Genomic DNA, 22319 nt, shown 5'->3' with positions numbered 1-22319 from the left:
AAATGGCAGTAAGACTTTATATTGGAAAAGGAGGGCTAATTGGCTAGTATTCTGCATTTCAGAGGCAGAGCAGTATAAGCAGAAGTTCAAGTGTAGGCCTGGAGTGAGCTGATTCCGGATTTGAATCCTGGCAGCACCCAGCGAAGCTGTGTGACTTTGGTGAATGCCTTATCCCACAAATCCTAGTCTTCTCGGCTTTGAAGTGAGGATCAGTACTAATACTTCCCAAAACATAAAATTGTGAGGATTTGATGAAGTAATACAGGAAAAGTACTTGCCCCAGGATCAGGCTAAATCTAAGAGCTGAGTAAAGAACTAATGTTACAACTATTTCTACCTATGATCCTTTAATTTTATTTCTGAAAAAATGGGAAGATCGTTTAGTCCTGTGATGTTAAATTTTTATTTCCTCAGAAGAAATATGACATCCCCTTGCTAATATGAATGAGAACTTTGATCACACTGAAGTCTTCACATTGAAAATAAAACAATAAGCAATAGCTTTTAGATATGCATATGTGGGGCTTTTTTTAATCAGCTGAACAAATCTGTAGGGTTAAGTACCTAGAAAATAATTTAAGCTTCATTTATTTCCTTCCTTCCTTCCTTCCTTCCTTCCTTCCTTCCTTCCTTCCTTCCTCCCTTCATTCCTTCCTCCCTTCTTCCCTTTCTCCCTCCCTCCATTAACAAGATGTGCAAATGCATGTATATGAAGTTTTGTGAGAGAGTGTGTCAAGCAGCTAAGTGTTATGGAAAAGTCTGAGAAGGGAAATTTTAGAGCCTCGGTTCCAACCCTGGCTCACACTAGCAATGAGATAGCAGGCAAGTCACTTAACTATCTCTCATCTGTAAAATAAGTGGCTTGGTAGATGATTACTAAGGTTGCTTCTAGCTTTAAGTACTGGATTGTACTCTTATTTCTGGAAAGCCACAGACATCCAATTCAAATAGGTTGTTAAAAATGGTTCTGTCTTTTTTTTTTTTTTTTTTGCGGTACGCGGGCCTTTCACTGTTACGCGCAGTCTCAGCGGCCATGGCTCACGGGCCCAGCCGCTCCACGGCATGTGGGATCTTCCCGGACCGGGGCACGAACCAATGTCCCCTGCATCGGCAGGCGGACTCTCAACCACTGCGCCACCAGCGAAGCCCGGCCCTGTCTTTTTAATAGTAAGTTCAATCTGTGAGAAAGAGTGAAACACTATTCATTTTTAAAATGATATTTTACATTTTGAATAGATATTTGGTCCAATCATTTGGCTACATTCTAAGTTCCAAAACCAGGACTGGCTTTATAGGTGTGTGTTTAATTTCTAGGCCCAGGACTCTTTCATTTTTTTTTAGTTAGAAACCCACATGGACCTCTTTCCCCTGCAACCACTCTGTATTTGTGTTGGTATAAAACTGCTTCACCTGCCAGACTGAGGATGTGCAGACAACTGTGCAAAGGAAACACAGTGCCCTCCTTTGGCTTCAAAGGGCAGAGGCTCCATCCTTCGGCTCCAGCCATCTGTAGTGGCCTGAGCTTCTGGGAATTCCCACATCAGTGCAAATGTGTGTAAGAGTTTAGTGGACTGTGTAGAGAACTCAGTGAGGAGATGAAAGAGTACTCCTTTGAAAATCTGAGGCTGACAGGCCAAGGAAGAGCCCGGTTCTGTGAAAACCTCCAATGCCCGCTCCCTCCTCTTGCTGGTGTTCTTGAACATTTGTTCAAGGCCTGACCGCCTTATTTCAGAAGGAGTATCTAAAGAGCAGTAAATAGGGAACTATGCATAGAAAGACCCTGACTCCAACTGCTGCTCGTCATGATGATTCAACTTCAAAAACCACTTCTGATCTCCTACTTAGTGTATGCTGTCATTGAGCTAAGCGGGGAGGACACAGTGGTGAGCAAACACAATGAAGAGCTAATCCCAATTTATCACGGTGGCCTGGCCATCGGGGGTTTACTCCCTAACCTGTGAAATAAGGATACTACTTACCTCACAGAGCTGGCAGGACGATACAAGGAGATAATAAGTGACCAGGCACTTGAAGAGTTACTTCGTAGAAGTATTTGCAAGGTGCAATGTGGGCACAGCATTTTTTAAAATAGGCAATTTTTTCCTGGAGGTATGTAGAGGTTTTTTCCCCCAATAGGAACAGCTTAAATGGAAGTGGAGATAGGAAGAAATTTAAATGATTTGGCTTTTCTCATTTTCAAACATTGGAACTTGACATCCCGCGCAGCGCCCCTCCCCGGACCAGTCACCTAGGGGAATGCCAGCTGAACAGATAACGCCAACAGAGGAAGAAGATCGTGCCCATTCCAATGCTGGCCATGTCCACCCGTCCAGAGCTTCCTGACCTGCTCTTTTTCCTCTTCCCACACCCGCCTAGTCCCAGCGCCCTGGAGGACAAGCCCCGGCGACCCTGCCCCGACCCCGGGCTCCCGCACTATGTGGGCGGCTGCTGTACAGAGGGTCTGGGAAAGAGAACGAGCAAGCGGACAGGAGGGGCCTCGCCCAGTGGGCGGGGTACGGGGCGGGGCCATGGCCTAATCCGGGAGGCGGGAGCTGCGGACGGACTTGGAAAGGAAGCCGGGGCGAAGCGGAGAGGCTGGACCAGGCTGAGGTGGGCGGGTCCGGGGGCGGGGTCACTGGATGTGCCTCCTGCCAGTGCGGGCGGAGCCGGGGGCTAAACTGGGAGAGGCAGGGCCGAGAGGAGGTGGGTGGGGCCTGAGGGGAGGGTCCCTGGTGGGGCGGGGTGCACAGCGCGCGGGGGCTGAGCCCAGACAGTCTGTCAGCGCGCGGGCTCCAGAGCTGCTCTTCGTGCCGGAGCCCGGGACGGCGCGCCCCGGGGAAGGAGGGCGAAGGGCCGCGGCGATGGCTCCGCCGGGACTCCTGGAGTCCGCTGTCCTCGCCGCAGCTGTCTTCGTGGGAAGCGCCGTGAGTTCGCCGCTCGTGGCCCCGGGTGAGTGCCCTGTAGCAGCCGGGGCGCGCAGGAGGAGGCGAGGGATCGGGACTGTAGTCCCGCTGCTCCTCGAGCTGCCCTGGTCCTGGCACAGCCGTAGGATCCCGGCGCTGAACATCTGGCTGTCTGGGGGTGGCCCGGGCCGGGCGCGGCGCGTGGAGATGGCTCCCGTCCCTCCCAGCCTGCTCGGCTCCCGCCTTCCCTCCTCCGAGGACCTGTTACCCCCCGGCCCCACCTCTGAGCTGTCTGGCGTGTAGGGACCCGGCCGGCTCTTGCCTTCCTCGGGAGCCCTTCCGCCCGGGCCCAGCAACCTGGAGCCCTGCGGACCCCTTTCCTGCCCTTGTCCTCAAAGGCCCCGCGAGCGGAAGATCGTGACACCGGGCACCGGGTGCGCTGTCGCCGCCTTCCCCCTCCTCCTTTTTTTTTTAAAAAATCTTAAAACCTTGAGGAGTTACAATTTCTTTCCTTTCCAAGTTTTAATTTATTTTCGTGGTTGATGGATTCTTGTAACAGGTTGGGGATTTCTGGTTTCCTCCCACATATCCTGGATAAGTCAGGCTTGGAAAAACGGAAGGCGTGTTTGTAAACTTACCTTTTTGTTTTTCTTCTTTGAGTTGATTCCTGTCACCACAAAAGGAACCTTCTGTGGTCAGAGCAGGAAGCCACCAGCGGAGATGATAAAATGCTGTCCCCAATGATGAACTTGGAGCAGTTTTTAATTGAAATCTAAGAGGAGGTGTAACTTTTACGGAAGTCCTTTCTCACACTCTTGTTTTTATAATTATAGACACCAGGGATTCCTTACCACCGAGCCCCTTCTTAACTGCCACCTTACAGCAGTAGTTTAAAAAAAAACAAGTATACCTTCTTGTCCAGCTGGGGTTCCTAGAGCCTGGAATCTTACATCAGCAAGCTCTTCCAAGCTTGAGCAGCTCCTCTTCAGTCCAAATAATAAGCAATAACTGGAAGCCTTCCAACCATAACTATCTCCTCCATAGAAACACATATACTGCTCTTCACTCCTAAGAAGAATCCACTTGCTTACAGCTTTTAAACTGGCTTATCACTCTGGCCTTCACTTTTTCGTAGAAATCAGAATACGTTAGGAAGGGAACATATGTCTCCCGAGTCTTTATTAGCAGATCTGTATTTCCTTCAGCCATCCACCCTGAGGAAATGGCCGCTAGTGACATGTATTATTGGATGGGAGATTTTGGTTTTCACCCTGCATTTCATTGCTGAGACAGGTAGATGCATCATCAGGTTCAAATTGGACCCCAGGTTGTAGACAGTACTTAGAGGGCTAGAGTCAGTTGCTCCAGAATTTGAAGAGCTTGACCTGGGAGGGAAACTGTTAATAATTCAGCACATGATGCATGTAATCAGTCATAGCAGGAGAAATCATCTGTAGAGTGAGTTTGTGTTTTGATGGACCTTTGAGCAACACACAGCTTTCAGGACTGGAATGTGATGACAAAACTCTTAATTACACAGTATAACACTTTAGAAGAATGAGGTATCTAAAAAGGAAAGGGTACAGAGTACAAATGTGCCAGTGTGACTTGAGACCTGTTTTGTGACGAAAAGATGCCCTGACCAGCCAACATCTGGTCCCTGTGGAATCTAAGATGGTGTTAATGTTTGTAGGGAATGTTTTAGGGAAGCAGGGAGAAAGATGGGGAGTAATGTTGAGTGCCTGCTATGTGTCAAGCTTTGAGTTGGGCACTTTATATTCATTTTTATACTTATTTCTCAATTCTGTGAAGTTATTTCTAGTGAGGCACCTGAGGCCCAGAGAGATTAAACAATTGGCCCAACATCACACAGCTAGTGTATCCGTCAGCATTCAGTCCAAGAAGCAGAATCACTAGGAGGGGAGTGTGTGTGTATGTGTGTCTATGTGTATCTTTATCTTTGATAACCCAGTCTGCTTGATTCCAAAGTTCATTCTCTTTGCACTATACTGCACTGCTCCCCAGAGAGAAAATAGAAAAGAAATCACCTTCAGCCGTCTTGTTGAGATTCTAAGATAGGGAGTTTAGGACATCATAATATTGTAAACATGGGGTTATCAGAAGATGGGAAGTAGAGAAAAGAAGGACAGTTAAGTGCACAGTGGGTAGTGGCAAAGTCTCTGACTTCCTGCCTAGTAGAAGAATCTCATTAAGCTTAAGAATCTCATTAAGCTTCTCATTAAGCAGCATTCGAAACTATATACCACCAGCACCAGAAGGGATGGTTTTCCACATCTTGGCTTATTTATGTCTTTTAACTTCTCTGGTTACTTAGGGCTTAGTTTCTCTGCAGACAGTGGGCATGGCCTTTGAGTAAGGCGTGGGCTGAAAAGGACCAGGGGCTGGTGAATGAGAGGTGCCCTCTCCTGGGGCTCCGTGGGCTTCCATCCAGCCTCCTGATTCCTCATTTAGATGCTAACGATAAGCTTTATTAAATTCTGGGTTCTCCTTTGGCCAGGTAGCTGCCTAGCTGTATATTTACATTAATCTTAGTCAGTGGACAGAATGTTTTGAGAAGGCACTCCTTGGAGTTTGGGCTTCCCTGCCCAAATTTCATTTAAAGAGAAAATGCAAAATTCGAGGCGTGCCTGTCCTTCCCTATCTCCCCATCCCCACCCCATCCCCGCCCCCAAATAAATCAAACTATTTGGGAGTTTCAGTAGTCGCATTTGATGGAGAGAGACCAAAGCCCCAGGTGATAGAGAAAAAAGTTTTCATTATTACTTTTTAAAAAATTGTCTCTGATGTTGAAGTTTAATTACACATTGGGACAAAAGAGTTGTTATTTGACACCAAAAAAACCATGATTTAAATTGTCATTGGTTAAAACTATTATGTTGAGTTGTTTCTGAGAATTTTAGGGCAGTTACTTCGGAAATTCTAAAGATTTGGTGGGCTGCTGAAAGCAGGGAGAACAGTGAGTCTGGCTAAAATTGGAATCTGCAGTTAGTACACTGTGGGCCCTTTTCAGAGGAAGGAATGCAGTGTTTATTATATCTGTTTTGTGGCAGGCTCTGGTCTAAGTACTCAGATCATTTAATTCTTACAACAACCTGTCAGCTATATAGTTTTATTCCTCCATGTATAGATGAGGAAGTTGAATTCTGAGAAGTTAACTTGAAAAGGTCACTTACCTGTGTAAGTTGGATTTTGACGTGGACTCACATGTATTCAATTCTGAGGCCTATTATTGTTACCAAATCATTTTGTTTTTCTTTAGAGTGAGGAATTTCTTTTTACTGTAAGATATTTATAAAGAATCATTAATAGGATAATGGCATGATAGAGTAGAAAGAGCACCAAGCTCTAAGTCAGAACCCTGGACTTGAAGTGTGCCTGCTGCTTTCTGGAGTGTGGCTCTCTCTGCCTCCATTTTCTTGCCTGGAAAATGGGTGTGTGCCAACCCCTATCTTTTTCTGCCTTACTGGCTGCTAGTGAGGAGCAAATGAGCTGGTGTCTCTGAAAGGTCTTGGCAAATGGCAGAGTGGTATATATCTTCTATCCTGTGTATCTTTTTTCCTGTATTTCTTACCCAAAGTGCCCATTAGACTAGACTTATAATGTCAACCAAACAACTGTCTAATAAATGTAGACCACACGTGTTTTCATTCTGGAAGTGGTGATGGTTTTGCAGTCATAGGTTCATGGTAAATATATAAAGTCTGGAGTGACACCTCAGATTCACGAGTTTGCTGCCATTGACTGGGAGTTAAGTAGCCAAACCTTTTTTTCCCATTTCTCCTCAGCTAAAATACAGTGCTCTTGGTATTTCTGGATAATTTCCCAAAAGATCTAAAGTTTTGGGGGAAAGGGAGAGAATAACGCTTGATCTCATTACTCCAAGACACTTGTCACTGTCAGCCTATTTCATTCTGGTCTTCTTTGTATGTATTTTCTACTTGGAGGGGATCATAATGCAAAGATACTTTTTTACCTGGCATTTTTTTACCTAATGTTATACTTAAAGGCTTCTCCATTTCCCTACACACTCACAAAGTGGCTGCATAATATTCCATTACATGGTTCTCTGTCTTCTACCTCACTGTGCTTCCATTTTAGATTTTAGTTTTTGCTAATTTTTTTCCGCTCTGCGGCATGTGGGATCTTCCCGGACCGGGGCACGAACCCGTGTCCCCTGCATCGGCAGGCGGACTCCCAACCACTGCACCACCAGGGAAGCCCCGCTAATTATTTTTAAACGAATTTTAAAAGTCATTGTTTAGTGAACATCTATGCAAAACTTTGTCTGGATATCGATGACTTCCATAGAAAATGGGTTCCTGAAAAGGCAATGTTGGGGTCAAAGGTATTCATGTTTGAGGCCATTGATGCCACCAACCTTAGTGACCTGAAGGTTGTTCCAGTTTACATTCTCACAGCAGTGGTCAAAAGACTCACTTTTCATACCATTGGCATTTTCTCTGAAAAACATATTTGCTAAATTGTAAGGCAAAAATTTATACCTTGATTGTTTAAATGTGTATGTCTTTGATTACTAATAGGTTGACTATTTTCTTCTAGTATAATATTTGAGCCATTTGCACATGCCTGTAATCCTTTACGGACAATTCTGAAATCTGAAAAACTCCGAAAACCAGAAGATTTTTGAGGCTTTTTGCATACTTCGTTGGTGGGTGAAACCTAACCTGAACCAGTGTGAATGTTGCTAAGTTTTGGCTGCAGTAGTATTAATGAGTTTGATTTCTGAGTGTTACATAATGTGTGCTAAATGCATTGTTACCTTTCTAGAATTACAAAGTCTGAATTTCGAGGCACATCTGACCTCCAGGCTTTCAGATAAGGGATTATGGTCCTGCATTTCCTCTTTCGTGACTCATCTGCTCTTGTTTGCGGGCAGCCAAGTGTAAAACTGCTCAAAATAGTAAAATACCCTATGGAGAAAAAGAACTCCTCAAATGAGTGGCGCGCCGTGAAAAGAAGCACTGTTTTGGTCTTTTAGTGGAGAATCTAATAAAGCAAAGATACGTTGGCAAAGCTGAGGTTTCGTCTGTTCTAGGTGGGTTTAGGGATGGGTGCCCATTATAATGGAAACTCTGCTTTCCTCTGCCAGTTATTGACACAGCTTTCTTTGTAAGGGAGAAAAGAAACAGAATCCGCCCAAGGGACTTTTTGGGGAGGGAAGGTTGGTAGAGGGTGGTGGATACCCCCGGCAAACTGAGTTCCCGTGCCCAGTCATCTCACCTTGAGGATCCTTGTGCCAAACTTGTTGAACTCAGGGATCTTCTATCCCCCCTTTGCCGTGCCCCAAGTTTCCTGCCTTCTTGTCTGTGTTCATCTCAGGATCCCAAACAGCTTCCAGTTCTTCCCGACTCTCCCCTCCCCCCATTTTGTTTGCACACCCCTGGGTATAACTGCATTCCAACTACTAAGAAAGTGCCTGTTGTACAGAGGGCGAAGAAATCTTTGAGCCACTTTCCTCATCTGTATTGTGGAGAAAATATGGCAGAGTTGCCTCATTGGCATCGTTGTGACAATTACATGAGATAAAAATGTAAGGGTGCCTTGCGCAGTGTTTGGCATGTAGTAAATGCTAAAAAAATATATTATTATTACTTTGTCCTTAACCAAATACTACCTGTCATAGCTCTCAGATGGGACAAAGTTGCTGGCCGCTCCAGAATTTTCCTTTCAGGCTCTCTGCCGTTGCCTGAGGTGTCCCCTGACTCGTATGGCTCCTGAGCGCAGGCTGCTGAGGCTGCGGTGTCATGGGCACGAGGTTGAGGAAGCAAGTTGGGCAGCGCCAAGGTGCCAGGGGAGGAGTAGGGACCAGTGAGCCTGGCAGGGAGCTCTCTCGGGGTGCAGGGGATATGTGGGGCTGAGCCATTAGCTACCAAAATTAGGCAACGAACGAGAAAAGGAAAAAAAGAAAGAAACCGTTAATCTTTATAAGGGTAGATAGAATGTGGCAGTTTCTTTGGGAAGAATTTTGAAAAATTCACCAACTGGTTTTTCTTTAGCCGGTGGATTTGTAGCTACAGTCACAAAGTTTTGACAGTTTTCCCCTAGGATTGGTGTAATCATCCCATTGACATCCTGTTTGATTATCCAGGGTTGAACTGGTCATTGTTCATCTTCTCATTGTTCACCGGTGAATGTTATGTTGAAGTAGGATATAATTAGAAATATATATAATATAAATAATAATATATAATATATGATATGTATAATATATGTGTAATAAGAAATATATTTAGTCTCTGTCCTCAGTTCGTGATGCAAAATTCCTCAGACCCTTGGGATTTCCTAAATGATAGGAGTGTCTTTTCTTTGTGAGGAGCCCCCTTTGAGTGAATGCTAATGAGGGGACTTAGGGTGGTACCCCTGATACCCTCAGGATGGGGCTGGTCACCTGAAGGAGGGTGGGAGTAAAAGGTTGAAACTTTCAGCCTCACCCAGCCACCTCTTCCCAGAGGGAAGGGGAGGAGGCAGGAGGAGGGCCACAGATTAAGTGCTTTAAAAATTTGAATAACAAGAGTTGATGAGTTTCTGGGTTGGTGACCGTAAAGAGATGTGTGGAGAGTAGCGCACCCAGAGGGCACGGAAACCCCACCCCTTTCCCCCCCGTCCCTTGCCCTGTGCACCTCTCCCCTCTGTCTGTTCCCGAGTTGTGTCCTTTTATAATCAACTGGTGATCTAATAAGCAGAATGTTTCCCTGAGTTCTGTGAGCTACTCTAGCAAATTAATTGAACTCAAGGAGGGGGTCATTGGAACCTTCAATCTATAGCCAGTTGATCAGAAGTACAGGTGACAACCTGGACTTAGCATTGGCGTCTGACGGATGGGGGGTTGGGGAGTGCGGTGGGGAGTCTTTGGGTCTGAGCCCTTAACTTGCAGGATCGGATGCTCTCTCCAGGTAGTGAAGGAAATTGAGTTAGTTGCTTGGTGGTGCGGGGGAAACACATGCTGGAATGAGGAGGTAGAACCCTGTAGCATTAAGGCTGACGATCTCCTCAAAGCTTATTGAGCAGACGAGGATACTGAGTCAGCCTAGCCACGTCTTAAGGGGGTTCTTTACTCTGTCTAGGATGCTTCCCACTGTATGAAAGCTGTCTCTCCACCTCAGTGGACCCCGCTTTGCTGCTTCTGGCAAGGTCTACACTTGCACTTGGTCCTCACGCTCCGGGGCCTGGTTTCTCAGCTCTCTGGATCTGGGGTGAGCAGGCCCTGAGGAGAATGACTTTGGGCAACTGACTCCTGTGAGTAATTGTGTTTTTCTTAGTCACGTTAGCGTCAGAGGGGACTCAGTGTTCCTCTTATAATTCGGCCCTCCCTTTGCAGATGGGGAAGCTTCAGGTTCAGGAGCCGGCGGGAATCAGGAAGGGCCGTAGCCCATAGTCGAGGAGCAGAACGTTAGGTTTGGTGAGGGAGGGCCTGTGTGTGTGTCTTGGTCACGGTCCAAGGCCCAGATCCAAGCACAGGACCCGGAACAGAGCAGATGCTTAAAAACATTGGAATGAAGGAAGGAAGGAAGGAAAGAAGCCGGGGTGGAATCCAGGTGTTTTGACTCAGCCCAAGGTGTTTTCTTTATACTAAAGTGAAGACTTACGCTTTCCAAAATCATCCCTAAGTCTTAGCTGTAAGTCTCCTCCTCCATCTCCCTTCCCGAAATGGAAAGAGACTGCTTTGTCTGTCAGCCTCCATGGGCTATATTGCTCCGAAAGCCTGAGGCAGAGACTCTGGTTAAGGAGAAAAAAAGAATGACAATAAAAAAGTAAGCAAGTACTGCCTTATCAGGTGAATATGCTGGAACATCAACACATTTGAATGTGTTAGTGAAAATTTTCAGTGCAAAGGTTTTCAAAACTCAAATCCATTCGTGAAGTTCTTTTCAATGACAAACTGAATTCAGTTGTGTTGCTACACCAGTACTTTAAATGCATCTATTAGTTTTATGTATACATATATCATATTCCCAATTTTATAATACTTTATACCTTTCCTTTATACCTTCGTTTCACAGGTTAATTCTTTAAGTTATTTACTCATTCAGCAAATATTAGCCAAGTGCCTTACTGGGGTGCAAGACACTAGGATGAAGTGATACGAATAGAATAGACACAGTCTGTGCCTTTACGGAGCCAGCGCAGGTTATCAGGGAGGATGATTAAACAAGCAATAATGATAAAATGTCATTACTACCTCGATAAGGAAAGTATGGCACTGGGTCAGAGTACCTGACCTGGGGCTGGAGGTGGGATGAGATTTGAGTACAGGTTGAGCAAGACTTTCTGGAGGAAATGAAGTGTGAATTTATAGTCGTAAAAGTGTCAGCATTAGTCAGGTGAAGGGGACACGTGGCTGTGGAACAGAGGAGGTGAGAACGAGCAAAGCCATAGCATTGGTCCCTAAACTTGAGCATGCATCAGAATTAACTAGAATGCTGGTCAAAACACAGGTAGATCGCTCTCCCCCTCCTCCAGTGTCTGTAGGTCTGGGAAGGAACTGGAGAATTTGCATTTCTAACTGCTTCCCAAATGATGCTGTCTAAGTATCTTAACCTGGAAATCCGTCCCCTCTTCATGGGCTAGTCGTCCTGTTTTCCTGCCCATCCTTGAAGCTGAGATATAGGATAACACTTCCAGGAAACACTTCCTAGGCATTCTCAGTGATTTTATCTCCTGTGAATATACATCTCGAGTCCATGAATACATGTTGGATCTATTGTATGTTATTTAACACAGAATCATAGGCAGTTGTTTCCACTGTGTTTTGTATTAACTAGACAGCAGAGCACATAAGACACACTCAAATATTTGATTACTTTGATCAGGTTTATTTCTTGCAACCTCTATGAGGAGCAGGTTGCTCTATTCTGTTTTGTAGAGATGAGGAAACAGATGTACAGAGGGATAACCAAGATGAAGAGAAGTGAAATGTCTCATTCAGGTCCTAGATGAGGGGAAGCCAAAGCTATATATATGTTCATTGTTCTCAAATGTTCTTTGTTGTTATGTGAAATTGCATGTACTCCATGCTCAGCGCTACTGGTGGAAGGATGGCCTTATATTTATTTACTATTATTATTTTTTTACTTTTTCATTGTAGGTCCATCTACTGAAAGAGAAAACTAAGGCAGTTTATTATTTGAATGTAGATTTTGTTCTTAGTGGAAAATGAGTGATTATCCAAGGAGTTCTTCAGGAATTGTCTATTTACTTTTAGAGTAAATATTTGAAGGGACTAATTCAATTTACATGTCATTAGATTTTGAAATGATTTTTATAAAGTTTTGGTATGAGGGAGATATTTTAAAAAATCTATTTCAGTTTCCTGAAAAGACACAGATTAAACAATTATGCCATTACCCTTCTAAGTTTAGCTGAGTAGTCGGAGATTTATAAAGAACCTGTACATAACATGTCACGTGATAGGTAAGGGTCACAAACAAACAACAAATTCTTTTCAATATCAGTAACATGCCAATCCTTCCTCCCCCATGCATATATGAACATAATGTGGTTCTCTGAGATTCCTGTAACGGGTAGAAGTTGGAAGAATTCACTGGGTTTTCTGTCTCACAATATAACTCGGGAACACTAATTTTCAGATATTCCAATGGCTCTCCAAAGCTGGAAGTCTCCAACACAATCATGTGAATTATTCACATTATAAGAAACGGCAGCCCGGAATTTCCTGGCATTGGTGAAGTGGCAGATGGCTAATGAACAGGCATTCCTTCATTTTTCTTTGCATGTTTGTGCTATACAGTTGTATGGCCTGAATGCTTCTGAGGCTTCCTCAATTCTTTCCAACCTCCTCCTCCACTATTAAAGCAAAACACAAAACAACCACCCACAGGAAAAAAAAAAGAGGCATGGGCTATCGCTTAAAGCCAGATGATAGGGCCAAGGAAGCTGGGTTTTGAAGGTAAAACTCATTTCCCATGCATGATTGCCAAGTCAGTGTCTTAATAGTCTTTGCAGGTAAAACAGGTAGATATTCCATACAAACAGCATGCAATTCATTTAAAAATGAGGGCCTTCTTTGAGGTACTGTTAGGTGTTGTGTAGGTATATAAAATGAACAACAAACTTGGTTTCCGTTCTCTACTAACTTGTGATTGAGAAGGGAGAGGAGATAAGCTATGAATACAAATTGTTATAGAATAACGGAGGATGTATTTGGTATCATCAGAGACCTACAGACGAAGTGCCACGTGGGATCACAGAGGAGAGAGACTTTCCTTCTGATAGAAGGGATGGAAAAGCCTTGAGAGCCTAAAACTTGGCATTTTAAGCAGACCTTAAAGGGGATTGTGGGGATGGCAGCCCAGCAAAAGAAACAGTTTGGGCAGAGGTGTGGAGATAGGTCAGGAGAGGTCAGTGCAGACCCGGTGAGACTGCAGAGGGCGGGTTGAGGCTAGGCTCTGGGGCTCCTGAAACTAGGTGCTTGACTGTGCAAGCAGTTGGGGGCTAAGGATGGGGTGCAGTGGAGGATAGGGGACCAGAAGGGCCCTCAGGCATTGCAGTGTGATGGAAGAGCTCCAGATGCTGAGCTGAGTAAGACCTGAGTACCAGACATGGCCCCAGTACTTTCAACAAGGCCATTGAGATTGCTGTGCTGTTTCCTCATCTGGAGAAAAGGGGGAGGGTTGGGGGTGGGCAGGGAGAGGGAGGGAAGGAGAGGGAGAGAGAATGAATATACCTGTTCTTTATACATCTCAAAGTTGTTTGGAGGATCAAACGAATAATGTAGCCCTTTGTAAGTAATACAAATATGACCTATATAGTGTATAGGTTTAATATCATGCATATAATATATAGATAGAAACAAGTTTTCCAAGTTTGCTGGGAAATTAGAATCATGAAGTAAGTGCAGTGAATCGTCTTGGTGGTGTGAAGGCCAGAAAGTGCTCATGAATGGTAAAGGCTAGAGTAAATCCTCTGAAATCGTATAAATCATCTTGCCTCTTGAATTCTTCATTGCTTAACATTTATTTTTAGAGGACTGTTGTGCATGTCCAGCTTTTGCGCTAGCTATTGTTGGTCAAGTTCTCATTGTTTTCTACTCTCTCCAGGCGAGCCCAGGTCAGGAGGGCAGTGCTGGCCATCAGTGTTTAGGGTCGTGTCTTTAAATAAAACATGCAGATCAACACTGCGTTGATTTATAAAACCCTGCTTGGCTAAGGGCTCTATCTCTCTGTCACTTCTGGCAAGTCCGTTTTCTTAGTCCCTTGATTTCTTATAACGTGACCGAATAGATTTGGGGGAGGAAAAATAACTCACTTGAAAGTAATTTAGTGTACATTAGATGCCTTCATATTATGGACATAGTGCTTACAGAGACAGAGGACTTGGTGTGTCTTAGTGCCTGGGAGCTGGTGGGATAGGAAGCGGGGAGTCTTCAAGGAAGGAAGGAGAATTCTTTTGCTTGAACCATATGATAAAGTAGTTGATCTTTTCCATGTCATTCAGTGATGCACCTTGATATATAAATAAGACTCTTGACTTTGAGTCAATGTGGTATAATAAAGGCTATATATATATGTGTGTGTGTATATATATATGTGTGTGTGTGAATATATATGTGTGTGTGTGTATATATATATATTTGGTTTTTGTCCCATGTTCCTAGCACAAAACTCATAAACCCTTGGGATTTTCTGAGTGATAGGAGTGTCTTTTGTTATTCTTAATGAGGCCTTTAGACTATACCTGAGTTCACCCTAATGAATGACTCTTGGTGGGCACTTAGATAGCTTCAGGATGAGGGCAGGTTGTCAGAGGAAGCAACTTCATGATTATAGTGGGTTGGAACTTTTAGCTGTATCCGCTGAACTCAGGGAGGGGTGAGGTTTTGACGATTGAGTTAATCACCAACGGCCAGTGACTTAATTAATCATGCCTATGTAGTGAAATTTCTTAAAACTTTGATACAAACTCTGAAACAAGGAGGCTAAAGGAGCTGCTGGGTTGGTGAACCCATGGATGTGCTGGGAGGGTGGTGGGTCTGGAGAGAGCATGGAAGCTCTGCGCTACCTCCCCTCCCCACCCCCAATTCTTTGCCCTACACATCTCTTCCATTTGGCTGTTCCTGAGTCGTATCCTTTATAATAAAATGATAATAATAAGTATAGTGCTTTCCTGAGTTTTCTGAGCCATCATAGCAAAGTGTCGAACCTGAGGGAGATGATGGGAAGCCCTGACTTTGTAGTGGGTTAGCCTGGTTAAGTGGTTAGATGCCATTTGCAGCCCGTGTCTAACGTGGGGTTTGCACTAACTCCAGGCAATTGGTGTCAGAAATGAATTGCATTGCAGGACACCCAGTTGGTGATGGAGAATTAGTTGTTGGAAAATGAAGCAGTCAAGTCTTTCTTATTGTGAAATATCAATGCATAATATTAAAACATTGTGGCTGTAATATTCTCTGAAATTATGGTAGGTTACTATTTAAAGACTGAAAAGTCCTTTAAGAAAAAATTATAGTGGGAAAGAAAAAAGTTATCAGGCTAGTGCCTTATTATTTATGTATTTACATTGTGTTTTATAGTGTAATAAAGTAGAAGTTACACCACTCTGTGGTTTCCATTGACCTGTCTCTCCTAAGGTGTAGACCAAAGATTTCATAGTCTTTTCTCTGCCTTCAGTCAGTGGAAATATCTAGTACGTAAGTATTATGGATTGCAGTTATAGGTAGTCTCCTCACTAAGGGATTTTCAGTGCTTTGGTTTACCTCCACAGCATTAATATTACTATTAGGATAAACCACAGGAAATTACCAATATTCTACTGTTTTTGACCTACAGTGACAACAGTTTCATATGGTTCAAACTTAATAGGAATTAAGTTCTTATTGACTTTCTATCTGCAGTTTAGAAAAAAAACAACAACTGTCGTGACTGCCATCAAGACATTTAAGGGACTTCCCTGGTGGTCCAGTGGCTAAGACTCCGTGCTCCCAACGCAGGCGGCCCGAGGTTCGATCCCTGGTCAGGGAACTAGATCTCACATGCCACAACTAAGAGTTAGCATGCCGGCAACTAAGATATCCTGCATTCCTTAAGGAAGATCCTGCACACGGCGACGAAGATCCCATGTGCCGCAACTAGGACCCGGCGCAGCCAAATAAATAAATATTAAAAGAAACAAAAAGGCATTTGAGAAAATACTCAAAGGCAAAAAAGAAAAAAATATGTACTCCCAAGTTCCACCAACAAAAGATACAAAATACTAAAAAGAAAATAAAAATAACTTGTAATCTCACTACTCAGAGAAAACAGGCAATAGAGCATAGAGTATGGGGCTCTGGAGCCAGGCTGCCTGTATTAAAATCTCACCTCTACTATTTGCTAGCTGTGTGACCTGGTATAAGTTACTTGACCTCTCTGTGCCGTAGTTTTGTGTAAACATTTTCGTACTTTTTCTTTCAAAAAACTGAGATGGGACTTCCCTGGTGGCACAGTGGTTAAGAATCTGCCTGCCAATGCAGGGGACACGGGTTTGAGCCCTGGTCTGGGAAGATCCCACATGCTGCAGAGCAACTAAGCCCATGCGCCACAACTTCTGAGCCTGCGCTCTAGAGCCCGTGAGCCACAACTACTGAGCCCGCGAGCCACAACTACTGAAGCCCTCGCGCCTAGAGCCGCAAGCAAGAGAAGCCACTGCAATGAGAAGCCTGTGCACCGCAACGAAGAGTAGCCCCCGCTCACCGCAACTAGAGAAAGCCCATGCTCAGGCAACGAAGACCCAACGCAGCCAAATAAATAAATTAAAAAAAAATTTGTCTCAATAAAACTGAGATCGTGTTAGCTCAGAATACTGCTTTGTGTTTATTTCTTCACTTAACATTTTTTATTAACAATTTCGATCATTTTGGCAAAGGGATATGGCAAATCCGATCCCTTCATACAAATAGTTTCCTAAACAAAGGGAAGTTTAGGATTTTCAATAAGTAATCAGCAATTTCAACAGTGTGGAGTGTAGATCAGATGGCTTTTTGATTTTGTTTCTTATAATGGTAGCAGGATTTTTTCTTTTGAAATAGGTATTTAATGCCAAAAAAATAGATAAATTGACCTGGAGAGACTATAACTTAAATGCACCTTCTCTTCCCAATAGTTGACTCACTAGGGAAAACCATTCTCTCATTCTAGGTTTCTTATTGAAATAGATGAGTAATGATTACTCATAGATTATTCTACTCAAAACACTAACTCAACATAGAGATGAGCTATGGATAATGCCGTTTTGTGGAACTTTACTGAATATCAAAACTGGTAACTCTCACAGGCAATTGAGCACAGAGTATGGGGCTCTGGAGCCAGGCTGCCTGGATTAAAATCTCACCTCTGCTGCTTGGCTAGCTGTGTGACCTGGTATAAGTTACTTGACCTCTCTGTGCTGTAGTTTTCCTATCTGTAAGATGGGGTTGAAAACAATAGTGCCTACCTCACAGGGTTATTGTAAAGGTTGAACAAGTTCATACCTGTAAAGTGCTTGGAATAGTAATTATTACAAAGTATGCATCGGTACGTGACTAATATTAATAGTATTTTTCTAGGTGTCTTACCCTTGCTACTGGTTTTCAGAGTTCTTATTTGAGTTTCAGGCTACTGACATTCATTTATTCCCCTTAAATCAGGTTCTCTATATCTAGGGTTTTCCTAATTACTTCTGTTTAATCTTGCCTTTGTTTGCCTTTTCCGAAATGGTCTTTATTTTCTATCTTAGTTCCTGTTCCTTTGCTCTCTCTAACAGCCCCAGGGGAGAATTCCCGGCAGGCAGAGGACTTCATGACTTCCCCAGGACGGGACCGTGGCCCTCCACATATACCATCTCTGCTCGCCAGTTTCCATATTCGCACGAGGCTGGCCACGTGCCTGTCTAGCAGGAACACTGCCTGACTTAACCTGTGACTAATTGGAAAACCCTGCATTTAGGACTTTTGTAGTTTTCTGTTTAATTGTTACCCCTTCCTGTTCCTGGAAGGAAGAGAAACTGGACTGAAGTCAGCGTTATGGGAGCTGCAGACTGGCCCCCGCAGTGCTGCCTTGGGCAGCTGCTCCCTCACCTCCAGGGTTTAAGGTATTTCTCTGCCCCCCACATTTAACTCTGTCCCTCCAGTTGGGCTCACACGCTTCAGTGTGTATTCCTGTCTGTTGGCTTTGTATTCCCAGCTGAGCTGGAAGCTTTGTGAGGATAGCAGTGTTTACACTTATTACCACTGATAACGAGCATCACAGCAATGCTAGCTAATGTTTATTGAGCACTTACTCTGTGCTAGGACCCCGGCTAAACCCGAGTTCATATCATTACTGCTCAGAAACCATTCTATTATTATTTGTATTTTATTTATTTATTTTTTGTTTATCTGTATTTTAGAGATGAGGAAACTGGGGCACTGGGACTTGCCTGGGGTCTCACAGGCAGGAAGCAAGAAAAAGCTAGCTTCTGCTTTTTGCCTTCTTTCTTTCTAGGGAGCGGCTTTGGTTGAGAGCTTGAGCCCTGCCTGCAACAGACCTTGGTTCAAATCCTGGCCATTCCCCAGATGAGTGACCTTGACCTCAATACTTTGTTCTTTAATGTCTCCGTCTCTAAGATGGGACCTATCTAAGAGTACTGAAGATTAAAAAAAAAAAAAAAAAGATAACGGGAGTAAAGATGCCCAGCTCAGAAATAAGCACTCGGTAGAGATTTGCCTCTCTTAGTGATCGGTGGTAGAGTGGTTGAACTCCCAGAGGCCCTGGATGTGGGATGGTGAACCCCCAACACAACCCTGGAGAATCAGTCACTAAATCCCTCTCTCCCTCCGTAGGGCCGGTCACCCGGCAGTCTTCCTTTCTGAAGCCCACCCGGCTCGGCACCACACCTAGTTTTCCCACGTGGGTAGTTTGTGTTGTCTTCTGCGTGGTAGAAATTACTTGGCTGTACTCCCACCCTGGCAGGGGCGGGTTGTAGCCAGAAACCGGGGACCTAGCTCCTGGTGGCCTGGTCCTCTGAGTCAGCGCCCTCTCTGTGGAGCTCCAGGGCAGTCACTGGTTCGTAAGGGAACCCCCTCCTCCCTGGGCCCCCCTCTTGCAGTTTCTGCCAGAAACAGACTATCTGGGCCTGTCCTCTCCCCATTTGGTGGTTTTGTCCTGGCCCTTGCTGGTTAGCGTCCTCCCGTAGTTTAAATAATTTCTAACCTAGTCCCTGCTTGGCCTCTTGTGAGGAATGTTCAGGAACAGATCAGTTAGGGATTGCATCCCTGTGGAAAGAGCGCAGCGCCTTTGGTGAGGGTATGTCAGCTTCGCTCCTTGACGGACGCGGCAGTGTGGAATATGATGGAGTCCTGGGAAAATCCAGTGGAGGGCCAGTTCCCAAAGCTGGGCTTGGGAACATGCTGCCATTCGTGGCCTTCCTTTGAATCTTTGCTAACTGGAACCTTCTGTTGATTTTGATGAATACAGGGGTTTGCTGGTATATTTACATCTTTTGGAAAGGGCTTACCCAACAAGTGGGTAAAGCTATGGGATGTATCAGTCGTCCAGCTCTGAAAAGAACTTATTTATATAAGTTTTTAAAAACTGTCAGCATTTGGCAAATGAAGGTACAAGTGCATTGGACATTCTATCCCACCAAATAGCATCTTAACAAAACTGCTGATCCAGTGCAGTGAAAGTGGACACTTGATCAGTAATCGAGGAACCCTTCTGGAAGGATGGAATCTGCTTTCACAATTCACAGGTTGCATGTGGCAAAAGTTTAAGGTGCTCCTACCATGTTCCAGGAACTGTGACGGGTTCAGGGTACAATGATAGGACATTCTCCTTGCTACTTGGGGAAACAGGAGTGTTTGGCTTAAATCAGGCTTTTCCTGCAAGTTCTGTCACCCACGTTGGGTTTCCTAACGTTGACCACAGTATGCCCGAGAGATGTGCTTGTAGTGAAGTGTGTGTGGGGGGCTGTCAGTGGCTCTTGAGTGTTGGTTCTTCTGCCTGGCTCATTTCTGTATATCCCCAGTGAAGTCATGTTAGACCACTGATTTATTTGCAAAATGAGGATCTCATCCACCCTCTTGTCTACTTCCTTGGGATTAGACGTTTCAGATAAGACAATGACAGCGTCAAGTGTCATCTGAGTGGAAACTTTTATATCTTATATGATGTCTCTAGCTAATAATGTATGTGATTGAAGATTTTCTTTTTCCTTTTCCATTCTTTCTTTCCCTCCCTCCCTTCCTTCCTTCCTTCTTCCTTTCTGAAAGATTTTTAGATGCCATGCAACTAACATTGTTAGCACAAATTATGTTTGTGACAACTATTGAATTGCTTCGAAGTATAATAGTTTGTGAGTAATAATGTGAAAACATACCTGTGAACAAGATGCTTTTCAATAGATAGAAAAAAGTCTTCCTTTTACTTTCATAATAGTTATGGAGTAGTAAGATAGAGTTCTACTTTAGAGTGATCTTTTGCTTTTTGTAGTAGAAATTAATATTGGGAAATTTTATGCTGCTGAGAATATTTTTAAAAATGACGTCAATACAAATTTATCTTGCTGTAGCTGACTTTAACACTTTTTCATGAAGATGATTCTTACATTTAACAAGATGCATGCAGATTCCAATGTTTATCACACATGACAGGGTCATTTGGCGAGAGGCACCTTTTTAGTGTTTAAGGGCATTCGAGGGGGTGCAGACCTGGGCTCCAGCCCAACTCTATGGTCAACTGGTGATGGTTTAACCCACCTGTCTACTGGGAGGCATGTGTCACTTACTAGGTAAAACTGAAAACCCATCTCCACTCTTACAGACGCTGCTAAACAATGTGGATAAGTGTGCAGGGCTCTGGGGTCTCAAGGCTTGGCTTGAATCCTGTCCCACTATATGTTAGGACTTGTTATTGAACCTCCACGGGCCTTATTTTCCTCATCTGCACATGGGGATAATGAGACAACCTACCTTAAGATGTGGAGATGAAATGGAATTGTGCGTGAAGCACTGCAAACACTCGGTAATGCTGCCCTACAGTTACCTTAACGGAGCAACTCATTCTTTATAACACACCACCTTTAGAAAAGAATCTGAAGTGATTATTGAATTTCTGAAGTCCATTGCTTTGCAGACATGTCAAGCAAATGTCTTTTAAAAAATTCTAATTTTTCTTGAGTTGATGTAATTTACAATTTGAAAGGTGAGGAAGGGTCTACAGTCAAAGTCTCACTCCACTCCTGTCCTCCAGCTACCCACCCACCCCATCTCCAGGAAACTGACAGTGCTACAGTAACTAAAGACAAAAAAATCCTCAAATGGACAACACTGAAAATACCAAGAGAAAGAGGAAAGGCAGAGGAAGGGGTAGGAGTATAGGAAAAGAGGAGGGGGCAGGTTCAGCTGGGGTCTAAACTGCTGAGCTCTCCTGGTCCCTGCAGCCCCTTAGGCATCGCCCTCGCTTATACCCCTCTCTGAGGACCCCATGATGTGGGGTTCTTCTCCCCTTGGGACTCCTCAGCCTCTTCTGTCTTAGAGGCATGGTGGGTGACTTCCTGGCCTGTGTCCCAGTGCAGGCACTGGCAAGCTGACCTTGCCCCATGTGGGGTGAGCTCAGGTCAGATAAGCCTTCTGTGTCATCTGAACGCAAACCACTGTTTGAGGTATTCTGGAAGATTCAGGAAGAGTCCAGAAGTTGAGATCCTTGACTTCTCAAAGCACTGGTGTCCTAAACTGAATCCCTTCCCAAGGAGTAGCTGTGGGGCTGTAGCTCTTTTCTGTTTTTTTCAATCTTTTGGTGCTCTTGAAGAATTGGTAAATCCAAGACAGTTGTGGAGAATGCTAGGGATTTTCTCTCACTCTGCAAAGTTAGTTTTCCCCTTCTAGTCTGAATGGAAATCTGAGATGGTAAATATTTATAGTTTCCATCATAGTTTTTGTGTCTTTGTTTCTTTATATTGACATCACCCCAGTTTCAGTTCTCTGTTCTGGTAGCTACCTGGGGTTCAGGAGTAATTCAGTTTTGTCCCACAACCTCCTGCCCGTCAAGAATGTTTGTTCTCTTTTTTTGTCCAGCCAAATTAAGTTTTTCTTTTGAAACCTAATATAAAGTCCTTTTTCTTCCTGGATCCACACCAATTACTTCCCTTCTCAACGCCTATGGTACTTATACAAAGGAACTGCAGCTTAGGGAAGGGTTGTGCTCCAGACATTCCTTTTTGAGTAATTGGGTTGGAAATTGAAATGCATTTTCCCACTAAAAATAATAATTAGGCTCCCATAAAGGGTATTTAAAAAATGATAAAATGGGACTTAGTGAACTTTTATTATGGAATAGTTGAAAGAATAGTAAAGTGGACTGCTGTACACTAACCACTTGGTTTCAATATTTTGCCATATTCACTTGTTCACCCTATCTATCT

General features: G+C 44.1%; 1 protein-coding gene across 1 annotated transcript in view; it reads left to right on the top strand.

Moving 5' to 3' along the window:
• The first annotated feature begins 2791 nt into the window (after positions 1-2791).
• Positions 2792-22319, top strand: part of RELL1 (RELT like 1) — a 61679-nt gene continuing 42151 nt past the window's right edge. Inside the window, exon 1 of the mRNA XM_082838657.1 lies at positions 2792-2949. Coding sequence (XP_082694783.1) covers positions 2862-2949 — 88 coding nt within the window. The 5' untranslated portion in view covers positions 2792-2861. The remainder of the gene's footprint in view (positions 2950-22319) is intronic.

The sequence above is a fragment of the Leucopleurus acutus genome (genome assembly GCF_964270905.1).
Source record: "Leucopleurus acutus genome assembly, chromosome: 4".
Lineage (NCBI taxonomy): Eukaryota > Metazoa > Chordata > Mammalia > Artiodactyla > Delphinidae > Leucopleurus > Leucopleurus acutus.
This window is presented reverse-complemented; position numbering and strand designations above follow the sequence as displayed.